The sequence below is a fragment of the Clupea harengus genome, chromosome 10 (genome assembly GCF_900700415.2).
Source record: "Clupea harengus chromosome 10, Ch_v2.0.2, whole genome shotgun sequence".
In the NCBI taxonomy this organism is placed as follows: Eukaryota; Metazoa; Chordata; class Actinopteri; order Clupeiformes; family Clupeidae; genus Clupea; species Clupea harengus.
This window is the reverse complement of record NC_045161.1, coordinates 19,085,529-19,106,291: the sequence shown is the minus strand read 5'-3', so window position 1 is coordinate 19,106,291 and position 20,763 is coordinate 19,085,529. Positions and strand designations below refer to the sequence as shown.

General features: G+C 43.7%; 2 protein-coding genes across 2 annotated transcripts; both read right to left on the bottom strand.

The window, feature by feature from the left end:
* Nucleotides 1-2,054: 2,054 nt before the first annotated feature.
* LOC105907755 (cytochrome P450 2J2-like) lies at nucleotides 2,055-6,643 on the bottom strand. The gene is made up of 9 exons (XM_031574292.1): nucleotides 6,309-6,643; nucleotides 5,929-6,088; nucleotides 5,373-5,522; nucleotides 4,960-5,120; nucleotides 4,596-4,772; nucleotides 4,238-4,379; nucleotides 3,423-3,610; nucleotides 3,080-3,221; nucleotides 2,055-2,622 (listed from the first exon to the last, which is right to left on the bottom strand). The coding sequence occupies exons 1-9, from the start codon at nucleotides 6,516-6,518 to the stop codon at nucleotides 2,441-2,443; spliced, it is 1,512 nt and encodes a 503-aa protein (XP_031430152.1). The 5' UTR covers nucleotides 6,519-6,643; the 3' UTR covers nucleotides 2,055-2,440.
* Nucleotides 6,644-12,529: 5,886 nt separating this feature from the next.
* On the bottom strand, nucleotides 12,530-17,654 carry LOC116222028 (cytochrome P450 2J2-like). The gene is made up of 9 exons (XM_031574293.2): nucleotides 17,306-17,654; nucleotides 16,907-17,066; nucleotides 16,351-16,500; nucleotides 15,940-16,100; nucleotides 15,576-15,752; nucleotides 15,217-15,358; nucleotides 13,912-14,099; nucleotides 13,569-13,710; nucleotides 12,530-13,111 (listed from the first exon to the last, which is right to left on the bottom strand). The coding sequence occupies exons 1-9, from the start codon at nucleotides 17,513-17,515 to the stop codon at nucleotides 12,930-12,932; spliced, it is 1,512 nt and encodes a 503-aa protein (XP_031430153.1). The 5' UTR covers nucleotides 17,516-17,654; the 3' UTR covers nucleotides 12,530-12,929.
* Nucleotides 17,655-20,763: the final 3,109 nt, after the last annotated feature.

Sequence of the window (20,763 nt, the reverse complement as noted above, 5' to 3'; positions counted from 1 at the left end):
TCGGAATCAATGTGGGACTCCACCATCCACAGGTTTCCATCCCATAATGTTTTGGGTTCCACAGTATTTGTTGTTTGTCATAAGCGCTGAAAAGGTGTCCTTTATCTTCCATGCCCAGACCTGTGCTCACCCAGTATGGCGTCCAACACAGGAAGGACCCCTGGGAAGAGGGGGAGGGACTGTGAATTAGACTTGGGGGCATAGACACATAGACCTATATATGTCTATGCTTGGGGGTTGCAATAAAAAGGACACCTCAGGATGGGACACACCTCTGAGGCTTTGTTTCTCCACTGTCTGTTTCATTTGAAGCTCGTCTCAAACAATAAATATGCATGTAATCTCAGTTAAATATTTGAAGGTGTGCCGGAGAGCTGATCTAGAAACCGAAAACAAAACGATACGTACAGTATAACATTAAACTCAACTTGAGATAATGATGTTCCATAACAAGTAGGACATACTGTGTCTATAAAAGTATTCACACATTTTTATTGTTTTACAACATTGAATCACGGTCAATTGAATCTGGCTCTTTTGACTCGTTGAAAGACATGTTAAAGTGAAAACTCTGCAAAGTGATCCAAATTCATTTAAAATATGAAAAACGAAATAATTGGGTGCATAATTCACCCCCTTTAAAGCAGCACTAAGGAGTTTTTGGCTTGGAGCTCCCCCTAGCGGCAAAACCTGTTGAAATGTGCTTTCCTCGTTTATGACAAACTAGCGAGTCAACAACTTTGCTAACACAGTCAAACATCAAGCAAGTGCAAGACAAGACAAAGCAGGACAGCAAATAAACGTACTAATCCAGCAGAAAGATGGCTAGCTCTGAATCGAAATCACTACCCGATCCTAGTCGCGCATGCTCAGACACAAAGGAACTGGCGGCTCCAGAAATCCTACAGACCGCAGTAATTTCCCTACAGACCCCCGATGGCAATGGCGGAGAGGCCATTCTCCATATTAAAAGTAATTGTAGCGGCACAATTTTTTTCAAGCTGTTATTTTAAGGTAGAATTGTTACATAGTTTTACTTCAAAGTGACTCACCTAAATGATCATTGGTGCAGACAATACGTTTTATAAGTCACACAATTGGTTAAATGGAGATCTCCTGTGTGCAGTTAATGTTTTTTGGGTGATTTGTAGTATCAATATACCTGTAGAGTTCAAACGTTTCATTACTGGTGAATCAGTATCCTGGCAAAAACTACACCATGAAGGCAAAATAATACTCCAGCCAACTCCACAAAAAGGTTATTGAAAAGCATGAGTAAGGGGCTATAGATACCAGAACAGTTCCACGTCACTGAATATCTCTTGGAGTTCAGTTAAACCCAGAAGTGGAGGGAATATGGCCAGAGGCGTAATAAGTGAGGAGATAAATCACTGACTCGAAAATGAGTGGAGCAAATAGGAGGGAATCCAATCCGTAAGGCTAAACATGGCGGATTTGTAACTGGAAGCCCTGCCCTGTATTCTAAAGAACCAATCACATTGTTCGGACCTGACATTTCTCCTCCCTGCACATTCTGTTTATTTACACTGTTGTCATAGTTACAGCCGTGCTGTCAAATGCGGTGCATGCGCAGTGAGCAAGTCAACATGAAGAATGAAGTATTTTTCGTGAGACTTGCCTATAAGGACTTAAATTCTTAAATCTGCTCCTCAAAAACTGAGTGACTGTGCAAGCAGGGGACTAGTGAGGAGGCTACCAAGACGCCTAGGATTTCTCTGGGGGAGTTTCAAGCTTCCGTGGCTGAGATGGGTGAGACTGTGCATACAACTACTGTTGCCTGGGATCTTCACCAGTCAAATCTTTATGGGAGGGTGTCAAACAGAAAGTCACTGTTAAATAAAGCTCCTATGAAATCTCAGCTCGAGTTTGCCAGAAGGCATGTGGGAGATTCTGATGTCAAGTGGAAGAAGGTTCTATTAAGTCCATTAATGCAATCGCCTATGTTACACGCAAAGAGCAGTTCCGCTCAGAATTCAGTATAAAAATAATCAAATACAAAATGAGAATGAGAAAGCAATGGGGGACAGCAGAAGGAGTATTTGACATGATTTAAATGTTTTTGTATCGTCAGAGAATGTACAGACTCTGACCACTAGGGGGAAATACATCCCAACTATTCAAACGGCAGGTGAGTGCAGTGTGTCATGCCCGTGAAAGAAAAGTTAGATTAGCTGCTTTTGTACAGTTCCATCTAAGCGCGCTGTTGTGTGTGTGTGTGTGTGTGTATATACACTATTGCATACACCCATTATTCGTTGAGAATTTAAACACAGATCAAAATGAAGCACAATGAAACCTTTTTTCGCCATTAAAAACACCCAGCATTAATCTCCCTGCAGCTCTGCCCTTTTCACAGACGCTAAAGTCAAAGAGTAGAAGGTGCAGAGAGACAAAGTTGCAGTCTGCCCTCTGCCACCGGTCACAGATGGCGTGGTGTGGCACATATCTCATGTGGCAGGGGTGCCAGGGTTATGCCAAAACGGAAATCCATCATGGGCTTCACTCCAGGAGGCGTTGAGAAAGTGAACCGCTGCAGGAAAGAGGTGAAGAAGAGGAAGAGCTCCATCTTGGCCAGGCTTTCCCCGAGACACACTCTTTTTCCTGAGAGAGAGAGAGAGAGATAGATAGATAGATAGAGAGATAGATAGATAGATAGATAGAGAGAGAGGGAGAGAGAGGGAGAGAGAGGGAGGGAGAGAGAGAGAGAGAGTGAGAGGGAGGGTTGAAATGAGACCACAGGCAATATGTAGAGCTGATGATACAGGATAGCACTGTCGACGCAGGTGAAATGACTTTGATTTTGAGCCAAGCTCTGTGTCTCAGTTTCTAAATTATTCCATTTTTAATAAGGAAATTCATTTTGTGGTTGCTGTGAAAATGTATGAGAAACTGGCATTCGACTATATGCATGCATACAATTATAAACACATCTGGAGTTACACGCGGAGTGGACCTATACAAGGATGGACCAAATAGGAATGTTCATATTTATGTGTAGGTATTCTGTGTTCTGTCAGCATCACACATTTACACACAAAGGCCATTTCTTTCTGTTCACCTGCTGAGAAGGGGATGAAGGCAGGTTGCTTCACGAACTTGCCCTCTTTGTTCAGGAAGTGCCCTGGATTAAACTTGTGAGGTGTCTCCCATTCGTTCTTATCAAACATCACTGATGTCAGATTAGCGATTATCTCGGTATCCTGCAAAAGTAGTGTAAAGGTCTTTGCATTTAGTCCAGTTATCAGCATGTAGTGAACAGATTTTAGCATTGTCAGGGAACAACAGAGAATCTATGACACAATTTCCAGCATTTGTTCTTTTTAAAATAAAAAACGTTTTCTCTGATGTCTTCAGTAATAAGTAACTATTTAGAGTAATTTGGAGGGTGTTTCTAAATTGACCTTTGGGATGAGGTAGTCCCCGAGGTGCACATCTTTGGTGGTGACCCTGGGGAGGCCCAGTGGGGCGATGTTGCCCATCCTCTGGATCTCGTGGAGCACGGCCTCAGTGTAGGGCATGTCCGCTCTGTCTGCCATGCTAGGCTGGCGTGACTGACCAATCACCCGGTCTATCTCAGCCTGGACCTTTTCTGTTGAAGTTTAATGGAAAGAGCAGGAAAAATCAATGTTTTCTATTCACAAATAATAATGATTAAAAAAAAAACATTAGCCCGAAATGTCTTCCCCCAACTAACACGGCACACAGGTTTTTTTTGGGGGGGGGATAGCGGGGGGGGGGGGGGGGGGGGGGGGGGGGGGCATTTTGCAGCTGTAAGTCACAATAAGATGAAATACAAGTTTGATCATAGATATCTAATTTATTTTGGGGTTCAGTCACAAATCAATTTCATGTCTCAAATGCCCCAATGAGGCCCAGCAGGATCAACCCCCAGACATGGGACACATTTAAAGCATACCCGGCTCCTGTGTGTGTGCAACCCGGCTCCTGTGTGTGTGCAACCCGGCTGCTGTGTGTGTGCAACCCGGCTCCTGTGTGTGTGCAACCCGCTGCTGTGTGTGTGCAACCCGGCTCCTGTGTGTGTGCATACCGGGCTCCTGTGTGTGTGCAACCCGGCTCCTGTGTGTGTGCAACCCGGCTCCTGTGTGTGTGCAACCCGGCTCCTGTGTGTGTGCATACCGGGCTCCTGTGTGTGTGTGCAACCCGGCTGCTGTGTGTGTGCATACCGGGCTGCTGTGTGCGTGCAATCTCACCGCACCTTGGATCTCCAAGTACTTGGCCATGTAGAGGAAGCTCCAGCGGAGGGTGGTGGACGTGGTCTCTGAGCCGGCCACAAACAGGTCCAGGCTGCACATGATCAGATTCTCCTCATGGAAGCCAGACGCTGTGTCCTCCTTGCTCTTGTGTGTTTACACCAAAACAAAAAAAGGAAAAAACAGAACAAGTGAGAAAGTGTCATTAGGATGACACCTTTGTGTCATTCCAATGAAAAAGTGAGCAAGTGTTATTCCGTGGGGAAAATAAGAAAAAATATATATATACTATATAGGTCACACAAAAGACTACAAGGCACGTTATGCCACTGAGTCCAACTCGCACACACACACACTTCTCACCTTTTCAATCTCACTCAGGTAGCAGTCGATGTAATCCCTGGGCTCCGACAGGTCCCGGTCTTTCTTGTGTTGCTCAATTTCTGCCCTCAGGAAATCTTTCACAGTGTCCCAGTTTTTTAAGACTGTCTGGTGAGGTCCAGGTAACAGTCTCATCACCGTCGGGAAAGAGTTGTACAGCTGCAAAATGGAGGAGAATGATAAGGTCCTTTCAATCTTCACCCATCCGTTCTAGTCATTGTACTCATATATTGTGCTTATACATTGCCTACCCACTGTACTCATCTGAGTACTCTGAGAATATCAGATAGGGCAAAAACATGTTTAAAAAACAGTGTGATGTTGTCATTGAACATTTGCACATTACCTCAGCCCAAATGGAGGCTTCAATTTCAATAGATTTATCAAACATTTTCATCAGCATCTGGAACCTCTTGTCAGTGTATTCAAATCGATGTCCAAAAACAAGGGAGCATATGATGTTGGCAACAGCGTAGTTTGTGGGCAGGTGTGGATTGTGGGGTTTTCCTAACAAGACAAACATTGTGTCAAACAGAGAAGACTTTATCTATTGCGTATGAACACCCTATCATTTTGTATGCCGATTTGGTGATTAAATAACACAGAAATGAGTACAATCATTAATGATTTTACAGGATAATGTGATATTAAATAACACACAAATGAGTACAATCATTAATGATTTTACAGGATAATGCGATTTGGCTATCATTCCATTATCCTTTATTTGCAAGGATGGAATAGCCAATATATTCTTACCATTAAGTGCTTCAATATCATTGGCTAAATATGTAAACTCTTCCAAAATGGCGGACTCAAGAGACTTCTTGCCAACTCCAAAATACTTTAGGGTGGAGAGGGCAAAGCGGCGCTGTTGTTTCCACAAGTATCCATTACTGGTGACCACACCTGCACCAAGGAAACGACATGTCAACAGAGAACATCATCACAGAAAATAGAACTAACCCCCAGACCCATATTTGGGACATTTTAAATGATCACTAAACTTTCTGTTGCTGATTAAGAATAGCCTCCCATCATTTTTTCTTGATATTTATTCATACGGCAGACACTTTTTATCCAAAGCAATTTACAGTACTGCACATAAACATCTTCATCAGTGTATGTATATGTTCCCTAGGTGTCAAAGCCATGATCTTGGTATCGTTAGCACCTTGCACTACCAGTGGAGCCACAGTCACATATAGACCTGATCAAGTTTGACCTCCAGTGAAAAGCACAATAGCAGTTCACACATGCTTTTAACCTGTACATATTCATGACAGAGGGGGTAGCTTTGGGCTGGTTCTCTTACCAAGATGGTGAGCCACATCCACAGCAAAGGCACTCTCAGGCCTGTCAGCCATCGAGTCACCTTGGGTCACCAAAGCTTCTCGCACCATCTTGTAGCCATTCAGCACCACCGTCCAGCGGCTCAGTCTGATGCTGTACACATCCCCATACTGCTCAGCAAGCTAGGAGAGGTACGGGGAAGAGACATTGAAGTAAAGGGCATTGAAAAGCAATATATAATGCTTAATGTGCTTGTGCTAGATAGCAGAGACGAAGAAGAAGAAGAAGAAGAAGAAGAAGAAGAAGAAGAAGAAGAAGAAGAAGAAGAAAACGTAGTGGGGCTGACATTATTGCTGCAACCAATTCTCATAAGCATCTGATCACCAGTTGAATAACTCTTACTTTGGTCAATTCGAGATGGGCTTTCTTGAAGTCAATAGTGAATGTGTTCCCAACGACAGGCCAGCTCATTGGTCCTGGTGGGAAGTTCTTTGGCCTGCGTTTCCTGATGACCTCCGCCAGGAGCAGGAACACGACGGTAAATATCAGCACAACCTGGACGTCCGTCCACTTCAACAAGGAAGAACTGAACACAGAGGATGACGGAGCCATCTTGACAGACGATCTAGAAGGAGTGTGTCAGTCTCTCACAGCGCTGCATGCATTTGAGAGTGTCTCTCTCTGTAACCTCTGACTGCTCAGGTAGCTGAATAAATACACACAGACCGACCGAGTGTTGTTGCACTTTGACTTGTTGTCGTATCAAAGGTAATAAAGTGCTGGGCGGGGCTTAATGACGCAGCGTGCGATTCGCCATGAAGTAACAAAGCATGGCATGACATCTCTCATATCAATAGTGACTTCATGCTGTTGTTAAAACTGAGGGATAATTACAGATCAATTCAATAGTGACTTCATGCTGTTGTTAAGACTGAGGGATAATTACAGATGACATAACACGTAGCGCTGAACTGCTGAATCAGGGGTATTTGAGTTGAAAACCCTACATTTGTGTTTGTGAATTTAATCCTTCTTCCAGCCCAAAGAGTTATCTAGTTTCAAGACACAGTATAGAACATGTCAGAGTGCTTAACAATAGTAGTCATTCAGTAAGACATAGAATGAGGTGACAGATTCAGTAAATACTGTGTACACACACAAAGGCAACATTTCCGTACGCTTCTCCTCAATCTAAACGCTAAACCATAGCATCACATGCCCTGGGCTGGTAGTGATGGAAATCAATGGGGTAAATAATACATCAGTCAGCGAAGGAAAACATACAGCTGTATTTGTGCTTTTGTGGGATAGTATAATGATAGTTTGACCACTCTTTATATGAAGTGTCTACAGGTACTATGCACATAAAACTTAGGTAGTTGATAAAGACAAATTGTATTTTATATTAGTTCATATGGTTACATGATATTTTAGGTTTAGGATTAGGTTTATTGTTAGGATTAGTAACATTTGAAATGACGTACTGAATTGAGAAGTACAAAGTGATATTTATTATAACTTATATTGCTATAATAATGACACTTAAAGCAAAGTAGGACCAGTAATAAAATAATTGTACAAACTGAAAAGTGCGCAGTAAGACATTGCGTGTTTACGTAACAGTACTGAGCCATGAGCTCATTATAGCCCTGTAGTCCCGCCCCCTAGAGTCATATTATTTGAGTGATGTCACAGTGGTTGAGCTCACAGTTAAGAAATTTTAGTTCATGATTGACAGAAGAGACCTAACAACTGAAGTAAGGATTGATAAGGACGAGTTCACCATCACAAATGTGTCTGATGTGCAGATTTCTCTGAATCAATTTTAGATAAAAAAATCATGACTCAAATTTAAGAAATTATTATAGAAAATTAAAACAGAACATTACTTACCCAAATATAAATGTCTTAAGTAATAATGTCTTAACAGTATGATTAATTATTATGTATTACATTCATGCAAAGCCACAGTTTAAAACAGGAATATTCCCCCCTGAATCTTATTTATATGTCAATTAAAAATAAAAAGTATTGAATCTGAGAGATGTTTTCTGCTTTCCATCGACAAACTTAAGCTTTAAACAAGTCTGTGTTTATTAATATTCAGTAGAGGCGCTTGTCTTTCCCAAACCCCAACCCACTTTTATCAGGATGACTAGGCACTAACACCTAAAGCAGTGTGTGTGAGGAAGACTAGGCACTAACACCTAAAGCAGTGTGTGTGAGGATGACTAGGCCCTAACACACCTAAAGCAGTGTGTGTGAGGAGGACTAGGCCCTAACACACCTAAAGCAGTGTGTGTGAGGATGACCACACTAACACCTAAAGCAGTGTGTGTAAGGAAGACTACACTAACACCTAAAGCAGTGTGCGTGAGGATGACGAGGCACTAACACCTAAAGCAGTGTGTGTGAGGATGAATACACTAACACCGAAAGCAGCATGCGTGTGAGTGTTTATCTCCACTCTTCACCTACATAAGCTAGTGCCCAGTGACGTGCGGTGAGGTTCGTGGCTGGTGAGGCACTGACTTTTTCAGAGTCAAATTTACAAATACATAAACCCAATTTAGTAACGGCGCCTATTAACAGCCTCACGCAGGTACATGTTACTTAATATTGATTTCTATATCAACCAGGATAACGGATTTTAAACACCATACGCTCCTATCCAAAGGGGGTATTTAACTTGTATGTGTGCAAAAAATTGCAGTACAGCGTTATTTAGTGTACTAGACAGCGATTTATTTCTGTGTGTACACTAAGGTGACCAGACGTCCCCGGTTTCAGGGGACAGTCCCCGTTTTTGGTGGCCTGTCCCCGGCTGGAGCTGTCCCCGGAAATGTCCCCGGTTTTCACTGTGACCAACAACAGACCCGGGATACAAATTTAAAAAAAGAAAGAAAGAAAGGATAGCATTGGGATAGGCGATTATATGTATGTATGTATGTAGCCTATGATCTACAATTTGCAACAATGTGAGTGTTTAGCAGCAGCTATCTGTCGGTCAGGTGTCAGCCACAGCTCTACTTCCTAACTGACTTTGTTGACTTTTTAACATGAGCAGTGATACTAACTACAGTACTATGACATTTCAGTTTCATTAGTCTGGGTTACTATTGAGAGGTAGTTGGCAACTTGTCAATAAATTAAACCACTTGAAAGCAAGAAAATACTCCTTGAACTCGCTTTCCGTACATCCAGTTGCGCTTCCCGCTTGTTTGTGTGACAATGACAATAAAGTACTTTGAACTTTGATAGTTCTGTGGAAGCAGTCTCACCAGTTCAATTTTAAGCAGTGGGTTTTAATGTGCTAAAATCTTTAAATGAGTCATGTGCTTAGGCTACATAGATAGACAATTACAGGTAGCCTAGAATAATGGTAGGCCTACATTACTTAAAAACAAACACAAAAAAACATGTGTTCTTGTGGTGGTCTCTTAAAAGACACTAATGAAATGTCTTTTTCTCACCTTAACTTCACATATTCTTTATCAACAAATATGTCAACTGGTAGTGTGTCACAGAACTTGTTATTTTTTAGATTATTCAGATCTCCCTCCCTCACTTTGACATTGCTTGGATTTAATTACAGTTTTGACTAAAATTGTATTTTTAATCTTTTTGTTTGTTTGTTTCTTAAATCACTTTTGGTATAGTAATACCTAAAAACAATTCCAAAGATCATGAAGTCTATGGGCCTGATCTGTATGTTCATAGTTCCAACTGATTTTCACACAGAATATAGGAATACAATGCATTCAGTTGCCTCAATGGCCTTAACATTTTCTATGCTGGAAAGAAAACTCTATGTTTGACATTCCCCTTGCGATTTACAAGAACTGCTTTTATGAATAAGGGCCCAGTCAGTGTCCCCGTTTTTCGATTATAAAGACAAAAAAATGTTTTGGAGGTGTTAACGTGTCTGAACTGAAAATGTCCCCGGATTTTGTCTCAGAAATCTGGTCACCTTAGTGTACACTCTCATGGAACGAACTGAACGAATTCGATTTCGCAACGAGAATTTGTGAGGGTCATAGAGCTTTCCATAGACATATATACAGAAAGGCTGTTAATGGGTTCCACCTCCTGTATCAGCTAATTTTGCGTGTCGGTCTACACAACGGGAAAAAAACTGAAAACACGTTTCAGTTGAAATCCAAACAAGCTACCAGTCCTAATCTAGACACCCACCGCTACTGAAATATGTAAGATTGATTGATTAAAGATTTTTCGATCTATAAATGTTTTTAATAGCTGGGGCGTTAATAGGCGCCTTTACGATAGAGTATCTAAGATCACCATTCAATTGGCAGCTTTCACATTGACTACTGTTTTTCATATCAGCTTTCTTTACACACACATAGGTAAGGTGCATACAGTAGGCAGCTGCTAGCTTGTGATGAACTCATGTGTAAATATTATGCACTCATAAATATGAACTCCTGAATATGAACTCTTTCTTACGAAGTTGCACAAGCACCCTGAGGGTTTCTACCTTTTCCCATTATCATTTTAAGAGTTAAATCGAGGAGACTATAACATCAGCTAGATAAATAGCTATCATTTCATGCAAATTGAACTCTTCCGATTAACTCGTAAGGTTATTAAGTGTCCTTAGCTAGCTAATTAGCTAACGTAGCAACATGATAACCATTGCAACCAGGAAACACAACTTACCTACAATTTAAGTTTAATTTCTCAAAATCAGCTCACCAATAAAAAGCAGTCTTGGGTTCCAAGTGATCACAACCACTTGAGTGATGTTAAATGGCTTCACATAGACATAAAACAATCCCAATAGAAATGATGGGAAATCAACGGAGCTGCCACTGTAAGTTCAAAACCACATTTATTCTTGAGGTTCCAAACATGTTCAAAGCAATTTGGCTTTGAATGTGAGAAGTCGATCGAGTTATCTTCTGTCCCGTCGCTTGAAGCATACCTTTTAACTCCGGCATTGGTCTCCCATTATTAATCATTTCACGTTTGGACTGAAAGTCCAGTTTTGAGAACTGCTTCAGCTTAGCAATAAAATCTTCCATTTTCGCCGACAGGTGCGCTCTCGCACGCCCCCTTCATTGAGGCAGAGGTACTGTGTGCCTCATCTACATGATTTTTCAATGCGTTTTGAGCTCAGCTCAAAGGTTCTACGCATGCGCACGCATGCGCAAAACCCAGTTTGGAGCGATTGCGCAATCCTAGGTGAGGCACTGCCTCACTAGCTCCCATAGACAATACATGGTGCCTAACCTGACCGCACGTCCCTTGTTTTCTCCCGTCTATTTGAATAGAAGATGCGCAAATTCAGCGAATTCAGCGATTTTGATTGTAAAAATGCTCGAAATGATTGGAATCATGCAGAAATTACACCTATACCACAGATTAGTAGGGAAATATCAATATTTATTTTATTTTATAATTTTTTTTTTTTTTTTACTTTTCAAGATGACAGGTGAGGCTCTGCCTCATAGGACCGCACGTCCCTGCTAGTGCCTCACAGACCCACCCCTCTCTTGCCTTCTCACCTAAAGGGTTGGCTTGCCCTTTAGTGGCATTTTACGTCATGCAATAGTTTATTATCGTTATCACACACACACACACACACACACACACACACACACACACACACACACACACACACACACACACACAAACACAAGCTGTTATTTTAAGGTAGAATTGTTAGTGTTACTTTAAAGTGACTCACCTAAATTATTACTGTTGCAGACAATAGGTTTTATAAGTCACGCAATTGGTTAAATGGAGATCACCTGTGAGCAGTTACTGTTTTTTGGGTGATTGTAGTATCAATATACCTGTAGAGTTCAAAAGTTCAATTACTGGTGAATCAGTATCCTGGCAAAAACTACACCATGAAGGCAAAATAATACTCCAGCCAACTCCACAAAAAGGTTATTGAAAAGCATGAGTAAGGGGCTATAGATACCAGAACAGTTCCACGTCACTGAATATCTCTTGGAGTTCAGTTCAACCCAGAAGTGGAGGGAATATGGCCAGAGGCGTAATAAGTGAGGAGATAAATCACTGACTCGAAAATGAGTGGAGCAAATAGGAGGGAATCCAATCTGTAAAGCTAAACATGGCGGATTGGTAACTGGAAGCCCTGCCCTGTATTCTAAAGAACCAATCACATTGTTCGGACCTGACATCTGTCCTCCCTGCACATTCTGTGTCAACATGAAGAATGAAGTATTTTTCGTGAGACTTGCCTATAAGGACTTAAATTCTTAAATCTGCTCCTCAGGACTAGTGAGGAGGCTACCAAGACACCTAGGATTTCTCTGGGGGAGTTTCAAGCTTCCGTGGCTGAGATGGGTGAGACTGTGCATACAACTACTGTTGCCTGGGATCTTCACCAGTCAAATCTTTATGGGAGGGTGTCAAACAGAAAGTCACTGTTAAATAAAGCTCCTATGAAATCTCAGCTCGAGTTTGCCAGAAGGCATGTGGGAGATTCTGATGTCAAGTGGAAGAAGGTTCTATTAAGTCCATTAATGCAATCGCCTATGTTACACGCAAAGAGCAGTTCCGCTCAGAATTCAGTATAAAAATAATCAAATACAAAATGAGAATGAGAAAGCAATGGGGGACAGCAGAAGGAGTATTTGACATGATTTAAATGTTTTTGTATCGTCAGAGAATGTACAGACTCTGACCACTAGGGGGAAATACATCCCAACTATTCAAACGGCAGGTGAGTGCAGTGTGTCATGCCCGTGAAAGAAAAGTTAGATTAGCTGCTTTTGTACAGTTCCATCTAAGCGCGCTGTTGTGTGTGTGTGTGTGTGTGTGTGTGTGTGTGTGTATATACACTATTGCATACACCCATTATTCGTTGAGAATTTAAACACAGATCAAAATGAAGCACAATGAAACCTTTTTTCGCCATTAAAAACACCCAGCATTAATCTCCCTGCAGCTCTGCCCTTTTCACAGACGCTAAAGTCAAAGAGTAGAAGGTGCAGAGAGACAAAGTTGCAGTCTGCCCTCTGCCACCGGTCACAGATGGCGTGGTGTGGCACATATCTCATGTGGCAGGGGTGCCAGGGTTATGCCAAAACGGAAATCCATCATGGGCTTCACTCCAGGAGGCGTTGAGAAAGTGAACCGCTGCAGGAAAGAGGTGAAGAAGAGGAAGAGCTCCATCTTGGCCAGGCTTTCCCCGAGACACACTCTTTTTCCTGAGAGAGAGAGAGAGAGAGAGAGAGATAGATAGATAGAGATAGATAGATAGATAGATAGATAGAGAGAGAGGGAGAGAGAGGGAGAGAGAGGGAGGGAGAGAGAGAGTGAGAGGGAGGGTTGAAATGAGACCACAGGCAATATGTAGAGCTGATGATACAGGATAGCACTGTCGACGCAGGTGAAATGACTTTGATTTTGAGCCAAGCTCTGTGTCTCAGTTTCTCAATTATTCCATTTTTAATAAGGAAATTCATTTTGTGGTTGCTGTGAAAATGTATGAGAAACTGGCATTCGACTATATGCATGCATACAATTATAAACACATCTGGAGTTACACGCGGAGTGGACCTATACAAGGATGGACCAAATAGGAATGTTCATATTTATGTGTAGGTATTCTGTGTTCTGTCAGCATCACACATTTACACACAAAGGCCATTTCTTTCTGTTCACCTGCTGAGAAGGGGATGAAGGCAGGTTGCTTCACGAACTTGCCCTCTTTGTTCAGGAAGTGCCCTGGATTAAACTTGTGAGGTGTCTCCCATTCGTTCTTATCAAACATCACTGATGTCAGATTAGCGATTATCTCGGTATCCTGCAAAAGTAGTGTAAAGGTCTTTGCATTTAGTCCAGTTATCAGCATGTAGTGAACAGATTTTAGCATTGTCAGGGAACAACAGAGAATCTATGACACAATTTCCAGCATTTGTTCTTTTTAAAATAAAACACGTTTTCTCTGATGTCTTCAGTAATAATTAACGATTTAGAGTAATTTGGAGGGTGTTTCTAAATTGACCTTTGGGATGAGGTAGTCGCCGAGGTGCACATCTTTGGTGGTGACCCTGGGGAGGCCCAGTGGGGCGATGTTGCCCATCCTCTGGATCTCGTGGAGGACTGCCTCAGTGTAGGGCATGTCCGCTCTGTCTGCCATGCTAGGCTGGCGTGACTGACCAATCACCCGGTCTATCTCAGCCTGGACCTTTTCTGTTGAAGTTTAATGGAAAGAGCAGGAAAAATCAATGTTTTCTATTCACAAATAATAATGATTAAAAAAAAAACATTAGCCCGAAATTTCTTCCCCCAACTATCACAGCACACATTTTTTGGGGGGGATAGGGGGGGGGGCATTTTGCAGCTGTAAGTCACAATAAGATGAAATACAAGTTTGATCATAGATGTCTAATTCATTTTGGGGTTCAGTCAAAAATCAATTTCATGCCTCAAATGCCACAAGGAGGTCCAGCCAGAACCTGTGGCTTCAGCAGGATCAACCCCCAGACATGGGAGACACATTTAAAGCATACCCGGCTCCTGTGTGTGTGCAACCCGGATGCTCTGTGTGTGCAACCCGGCTCCTGTGTGTGTGCAACCCGGCTCCTGTGTGTGTGTGCAACCCGGCTCCTGTGTGTGTGCAACCCGGCTGCTCCTGTGTGTGTGTGCAACCCGGCTCCTGTGTGTGTGCAACCCGGATGCTGTGTGTGTGCAACCCGGCTCCTGTGTGTGTGCAACCCGGCTCCTGTGTGTGTGTGCAACCCGGCTCCTGTGTGTGTGCAACCCGGCTGCTCCTGTGTGTGTGTGCAACCCGGCTCCTGTGTGTGTGCATACCGGGCTCCTGTGTGTGTGCAACCCGGCTGCTGTGTGTGTGCAACCCGGCTCCTGTGTGTGTGCAACCCGGCTCCTGTGTGTGTGTGCAACCCGGCTGCTGTGTGTGTGCATACCGGGCTGCTGTGTGTGTGCAACCCGCTGCTGTGTGTGTGCAACCCGGCTGCTGTGTGTGTGCAACCCGGCTGCTGTGTGTGTGCAACCCGCTGCTGTGTGTGTGCAACCCGGCTCCTGTGTGTGTGCAACCCGGCTCCTGTGTGTGTGTGCAACCCGGCTGCTGTGTGTGTGCATACCGGGCTGCTGTGTGTGTGCAACCCGCTGCTGTGTGTGTGCAACCCGGCTCCTGTGTGTGTGCAACCCGGCTGCTGTGTGTGTGCAACCCGGCTGCTGTGTGTGTGCAACCCGCTGCTGTGTGTGTGCAACCCGGCTCCTGTGTGTGTGCATACCGGGCTCTGTGTGTGTGCAACCCGGCTCCTGTGTGTGTGCAATCTCACCGCACCTTGGATCTCCAAGTACTTGGCCATGTAGAGGAAGCTCCAGCGGAGGGTGGTGGACGTGGTCTCTGAGCCGGCCACAAACAGGTCCAGGCTGCACATGATCAGATTCTCCTCGTGGAAGCCAGACGCTGTGTCCTCCTTGCTCTTGTGTGATTACACCAAAACAGAAAAGGAAAAAACAGAACAAGTGAGAAAGTGTCATTAGGATGACACCTTTGTGTCATTCCAATGAAAAAGTGAGCAAGTGTTATTCCGTGGGGAAAAAAAGAAAATATATATATATATACTACATAGGTCACACAAAAGACTACAAGGCACGTTATGCCACTGAGTCCAACTCGCACACACACACACTTCTCACCTTTTCAATCTCACTCAGGTAGCAGTCGATGTAATCCCTGGGCTCCGACAGGTCCCGGTCTTTCTTGTGCTGCTCAATTTCTGCCCTCAGGAAATCTTTCACAGTGTCCCAGTTTTTTAAGACTGTCTGGTGAGGTCCAGGTAACAGTCTCATCACCGTCGGGAAAGAGTTGTACAGCTACGAAATGGAGGAGATTGATAAGGTCCTTTCAATCTTCACCCATCCGTTCTAGTCATTGTACTCATATATTGTGCTTATACATTGCCTACCCACTGTACTCATCTGAGTACTCTGAGAATATCAGATAGGGCAAAAACATGTTTAAAAAACAGTGTGATGTTATCATTGAACATTTGCACATTACCTCAGCCCAAATGGAGGCTTCAATTTCAATAGATTTATCAAACATTTTCATCAGCATCTGGAACTTCTTGTCAGTGTATTCAAATCGATGTCCAAAAACAAGGGAGCATATGATGTTGGCAACAGCGTAGTTTGTGGGCAGGTGTGGATTGTGGGGTTTTCCTAACAAGACAAACATTGTGTCAAACAGAGAAGACTTTATCTATTGCGTATGAACACCCTATCATTTTGTATGCCCTTGGTGATTAAATAACACAGAAATGAGTACAATCATCATTGATTTTACAGGATAATGTGATATTAAATAGCACACAAATGAGTACAATCCTTAATGATTTTACAGGATAATGCGATTTGGCTATCATTCCATTATCCTTTATTTGCAAGGATGGAATAGCCAATATATTCTTACCATTAAGTGCTTCAATATCATTGGCTAAATATGTAAACTCTTCCAAAATGGCGGACTCAAGAGACTTCTTGCCAACTCCAAAATACTTTAGGGTGGAGATGGCAAAGCGGCGCTGTTGTTTCCACAAGTATCCATTACTGGTGACCACACCTGCACCAAGGAAACGACATGTCAACAGAGAACATCATCACAGAAAATAGAACTAACCCCCAGACCCATATTTGGGACATTTTAAATGATCACTAAACTTTCTGTTGCTGATTAAGAATAGCCTCCCATCATTTTTTCTTGATATTTATTCATACGGCAGACACTTTTTATCCAAAGCAATTTACAGTACTGCACATAAACATCTTCATCAGTGTATGTATATGTTCCCTAGGTGTCAAAGCCATGATCTTGGTATCGTTAGCACCTTGCACTACCAGTGGAGCCACAGTCACATATAGACATGATCAAGTTTGACCTCCAGTGAAAAGCACAATAGCAGTTCACACATGCTTTTAACCTGTACATATTCATGACAGAGGGGGTAGCTTTGGGCTGGTTCTCTTACCAAGATGGTGAGCCACATCCACATCAAGGGCACTCTCAGGCCTGTCAGCCATCGAGTCACCTTGGGTCACCAAAGCTTCTCGCACCATCTTGTAGCCGTTCAGCACCACCGTCCAGCGGCTCAGTCCGAGGCTGTACACATCCCCATACTGCTCAGCAAGCTAGGAGAGGTACGGGGAAGAGACATCAGTAAAGGGCATTGAAAAGCAATATATAACGCTTAATGTTCTTGTGCTAAATAGCAGAGACACAGAAGAAGAAGAAGAAGAAGAAGAAGAAGAACAAGAACAAGAACAAGAACAAGAACAAGAAGAAGAAGAAGAAGAAAACGTAGTGGGGCTGACATTATTGCTGCAACCAATTCTCATAAGCATCTGATCACCAGTTGAATAACTCTTACTTTGGTCAATTCGAGATGGGCTTTCTTGAAGTCAATAGTGAATGTGTTCCCAACGACAGGCCAGCTCATTGGTCCTGGTGGGAAGTTCTTTGGCCTGCGTTTCCTCATGACCTCCGCCAGGAGCAGGAACACAACGGTAAATATCAGCACAACCTGGATGTCCGTCCACTTCAACAAGGAAGAACTGAACACAGAGGATGACGGAGCCATCTTGACAGACGATCTAGAAGGAGTGTGTCAGTCTGTCACAGCGCTGCACGCATTAGAGAGTGTCTCTCTCTGTAACCTCTAACTGTGCTCAGGTAGCTGAATAAATACACACAGACCGACCCAGCGTTGTTGCACTTTGACTTGTTGTCGTATCAAAGGTAATAAAGTGCTGGGCGGGGCTTAATGACGCAGCGTGCGATTCGCCATGAAGTAACAAAGCATTGCATGACATAGTTACAAACCCCTCCCCCGCACGGCTTTTGGAAAGTCGGATCATACCTCCATCATGCCAATCCCTACCTACAGGCAACGCCTAAAACAGGAAAAACCGTTTTTTCGGGCAGTTCAACGCTGGAGTGCTGAATCCATTAGCACTCTACAGGACTGCTTTGATACAACAGACTGGCAGATGTTTTGTGATGCAGCTGATGGGGACATCAGTGAATACACAGACTCTGTCTCTTCATACATCTCCAAATGTATCGATGATGTCGTCCCTTGGGTCAGTGTTAGGACTTTCCCAAACCAAAAGCCCTGGGTAAATGGTAATGTCCGTGCCAAACTCTGCCTACAACTCTGGTGATCCGGAGGCTTTGGGGAAGTCCAGATGTGACCTACGGACGGCCATCAGAGATGGAAAGAGAGAATACAGAGACAAGCTGGAGTCCACCTACCTCAGCTCTGACCCCCGACGCATGTGGGGTGGCCTGCGGAACATCACTGGCTATAAAGGGAGAAATAGCAGTGATGATCAGCCTGCCGCCTCTCTACCTGACGACCTCAACACCTTTTTACGAAAGGTTTGAGGCAACCAACCCCCTTCCTTCCGCAAAACTGTCCGAGGACCGAGACGACTACACTCTGTCCCTGAATGTGGCTGACGTGAGGCGAGAGCTCCAAAGGGTGAACCCTCGGAAGTCATCCGGGCCCGATGGAGTTCCTGGCCGCGTCCTTAGGGGGTGCGCCGACCAGCTAGCGGAGGTATTCACCTCCATATTCAACCTCTCACTACATCTGTCTGAAGTCCCCACCTGCTTCAAGCAGGCAACCATCATCCCCATACCAAAGAAATCATCCATCACCTGCCTAAATGACTACCGCCCCGTAGCACTGACCTCCACCATTATGAAGTGCTTCGAGCGGCTGGTCAGAACCCACATCTGCTCCACCCTTCCAAACACCCTGGACCCCTTTCAGTTTGCGTACCGCACAAACAGATCAACAGATGATGCCATCGCCCTTGCAACACACACCACTCTCTCCCACCTGGAAAAGGGTAACACATATGTGAGAATGCTGTTTGTGGATTACAGCTCAGCATTCAACACCATTGTGCCTGCCAAGCTCGTCCCGAAGCTCAGGAGCCTGGGTCTTAAAACACCCCTGTGCAACTGGATCCTGGACTTCCTGACGAGCAGACCCCAGGTGGTGAGAATGGGCAAGCACACCTCCTCCTCACTGACCCTGAGTACCGGGGCCCCCCAGGGCTGCGTACTCAGTCCCCTCCTGTACTCCCTGTACACACAGGACTGTGTGGCAACACACAGTTCCAACATCATCCTGAAGTTTGCAGACGACACTACCATCCTGGGTCTCATCTCTAACAACGATGAGACCGCCTATAGAGATGAGGTAAGGGGCTTGGCAGCATGGTGCCAAGACAACAACCTGTCTCTAAACATCTGCAAAACCAAGGAGATGATTGTGGATTTCAGGAAGCTACAGAGGGGGGGTCACAACACCATACACATCGAGGGAGCTGCAGTGGAGAGAGTCTCCAACTTCAAATTCCTCGGTGTGTACATCAAGGATGACCTCACCTGGTCCATGCAAGCGGACTCGGCGGTCAAAACTGCACAGAAGCGGCTTTACTTCTTGAGGAGACTCAAGAAGTTTGGCATGTCTTCTAAAACACTGAAAAACTTTTATAGATGCACCATTGAGAGCATCCTCTCAGGCTGCATCACTGCCTGGTATGGTAGCTGCTCCGCTGCCGATCGCAAGGCCCTGCAGAGGGTGGTGAAGACAGCGGAGCGTATCATCGGCGGCCATCTCCCTTCCGTGCAGGGCATCTACAACAGTAGATGCCTGAGAAAAGCACGGAACATTGTCAAGGACCACAGCCACCCAGGCTATGGTCTATTCACACTGCTGCCGTCTGGTAGACGCTACCGGAGCATCCGAGCACGGACTACCAGACTCACAAACAGTTTTTACCCCCAGGCTGTTAGGCTGCTGAATCAGCAACACTGAACAGTCGCCATCACCTTGTACTTCACACCCATACAAATACACTTGCTACATATATATATAAACCCACATTTTTTTATCTTATTTAATTTAATATTCCCCACCCTGGAAACTGCCCTTCTTGTATTTTAAACTGTTGTTACTTGTTATATGTTATATGTTATATGTTATATGTTATTTCTGGTATATGTTATTTTGGTATATGTTATTTGTGTTACCTGTTGTATGCCGTCTACTGCGTAGATGTTGGCTGCCAAGTCATAAGAATTTCGCTGCGCTGAAGAAATCTGGTGTATGCGATAATAAACGCTTTGACTTGACTTGATCTCTCATATCAATAGTGACATCGTGCTGTTGTTAAGACTGAGGGATAATTACAGATCAATTCAATAGTGACTTCATGCTGTTGTTAAAACTGAGGGATAATTACAGATCAATTCAATAGTGACTTCATGCTGTTGTTAAGACTGAGGGATAATTACAGATGACATAACACGTAGCGCTGAACTGCTGAATCAGGGGTCTTTGAGTTGAAAACCCTACCCTAGTTTCAAGACACAGTATAGAACATGTCATGTCATGTTAACAATAGTAGTCATTCAGTAAGACATAGAATGAGGTGACAGATTCAGTAAATACTGTGTACACACACAAAGGCAACATTTCCGTACGCTTCTCCTCAATCTAAACGAAATGACGTACTGAATTGAGAAGTACAAAGTGATATTTATTATAACTTATATTGCTATAATAATGACACTTAAAGCAAAGTAGGACCAGTAATAAAACAATTGTATGAACTGAAAAGTGCGCAGTAAGACATTGCGTGTTTACCTAACAGTACTGAGCCATGAGCTCATTATAGCCCTGTAGTCCCGCCCCCCAGAGTCATATTATTGGAGTGATGTCACAGTGATTGAGCTCACAGTTAAGACATTTTAGTTCATGATTGACAGAAGAGAACTAATAACTGAAGTAAGGATTGATAAGGACGAGTT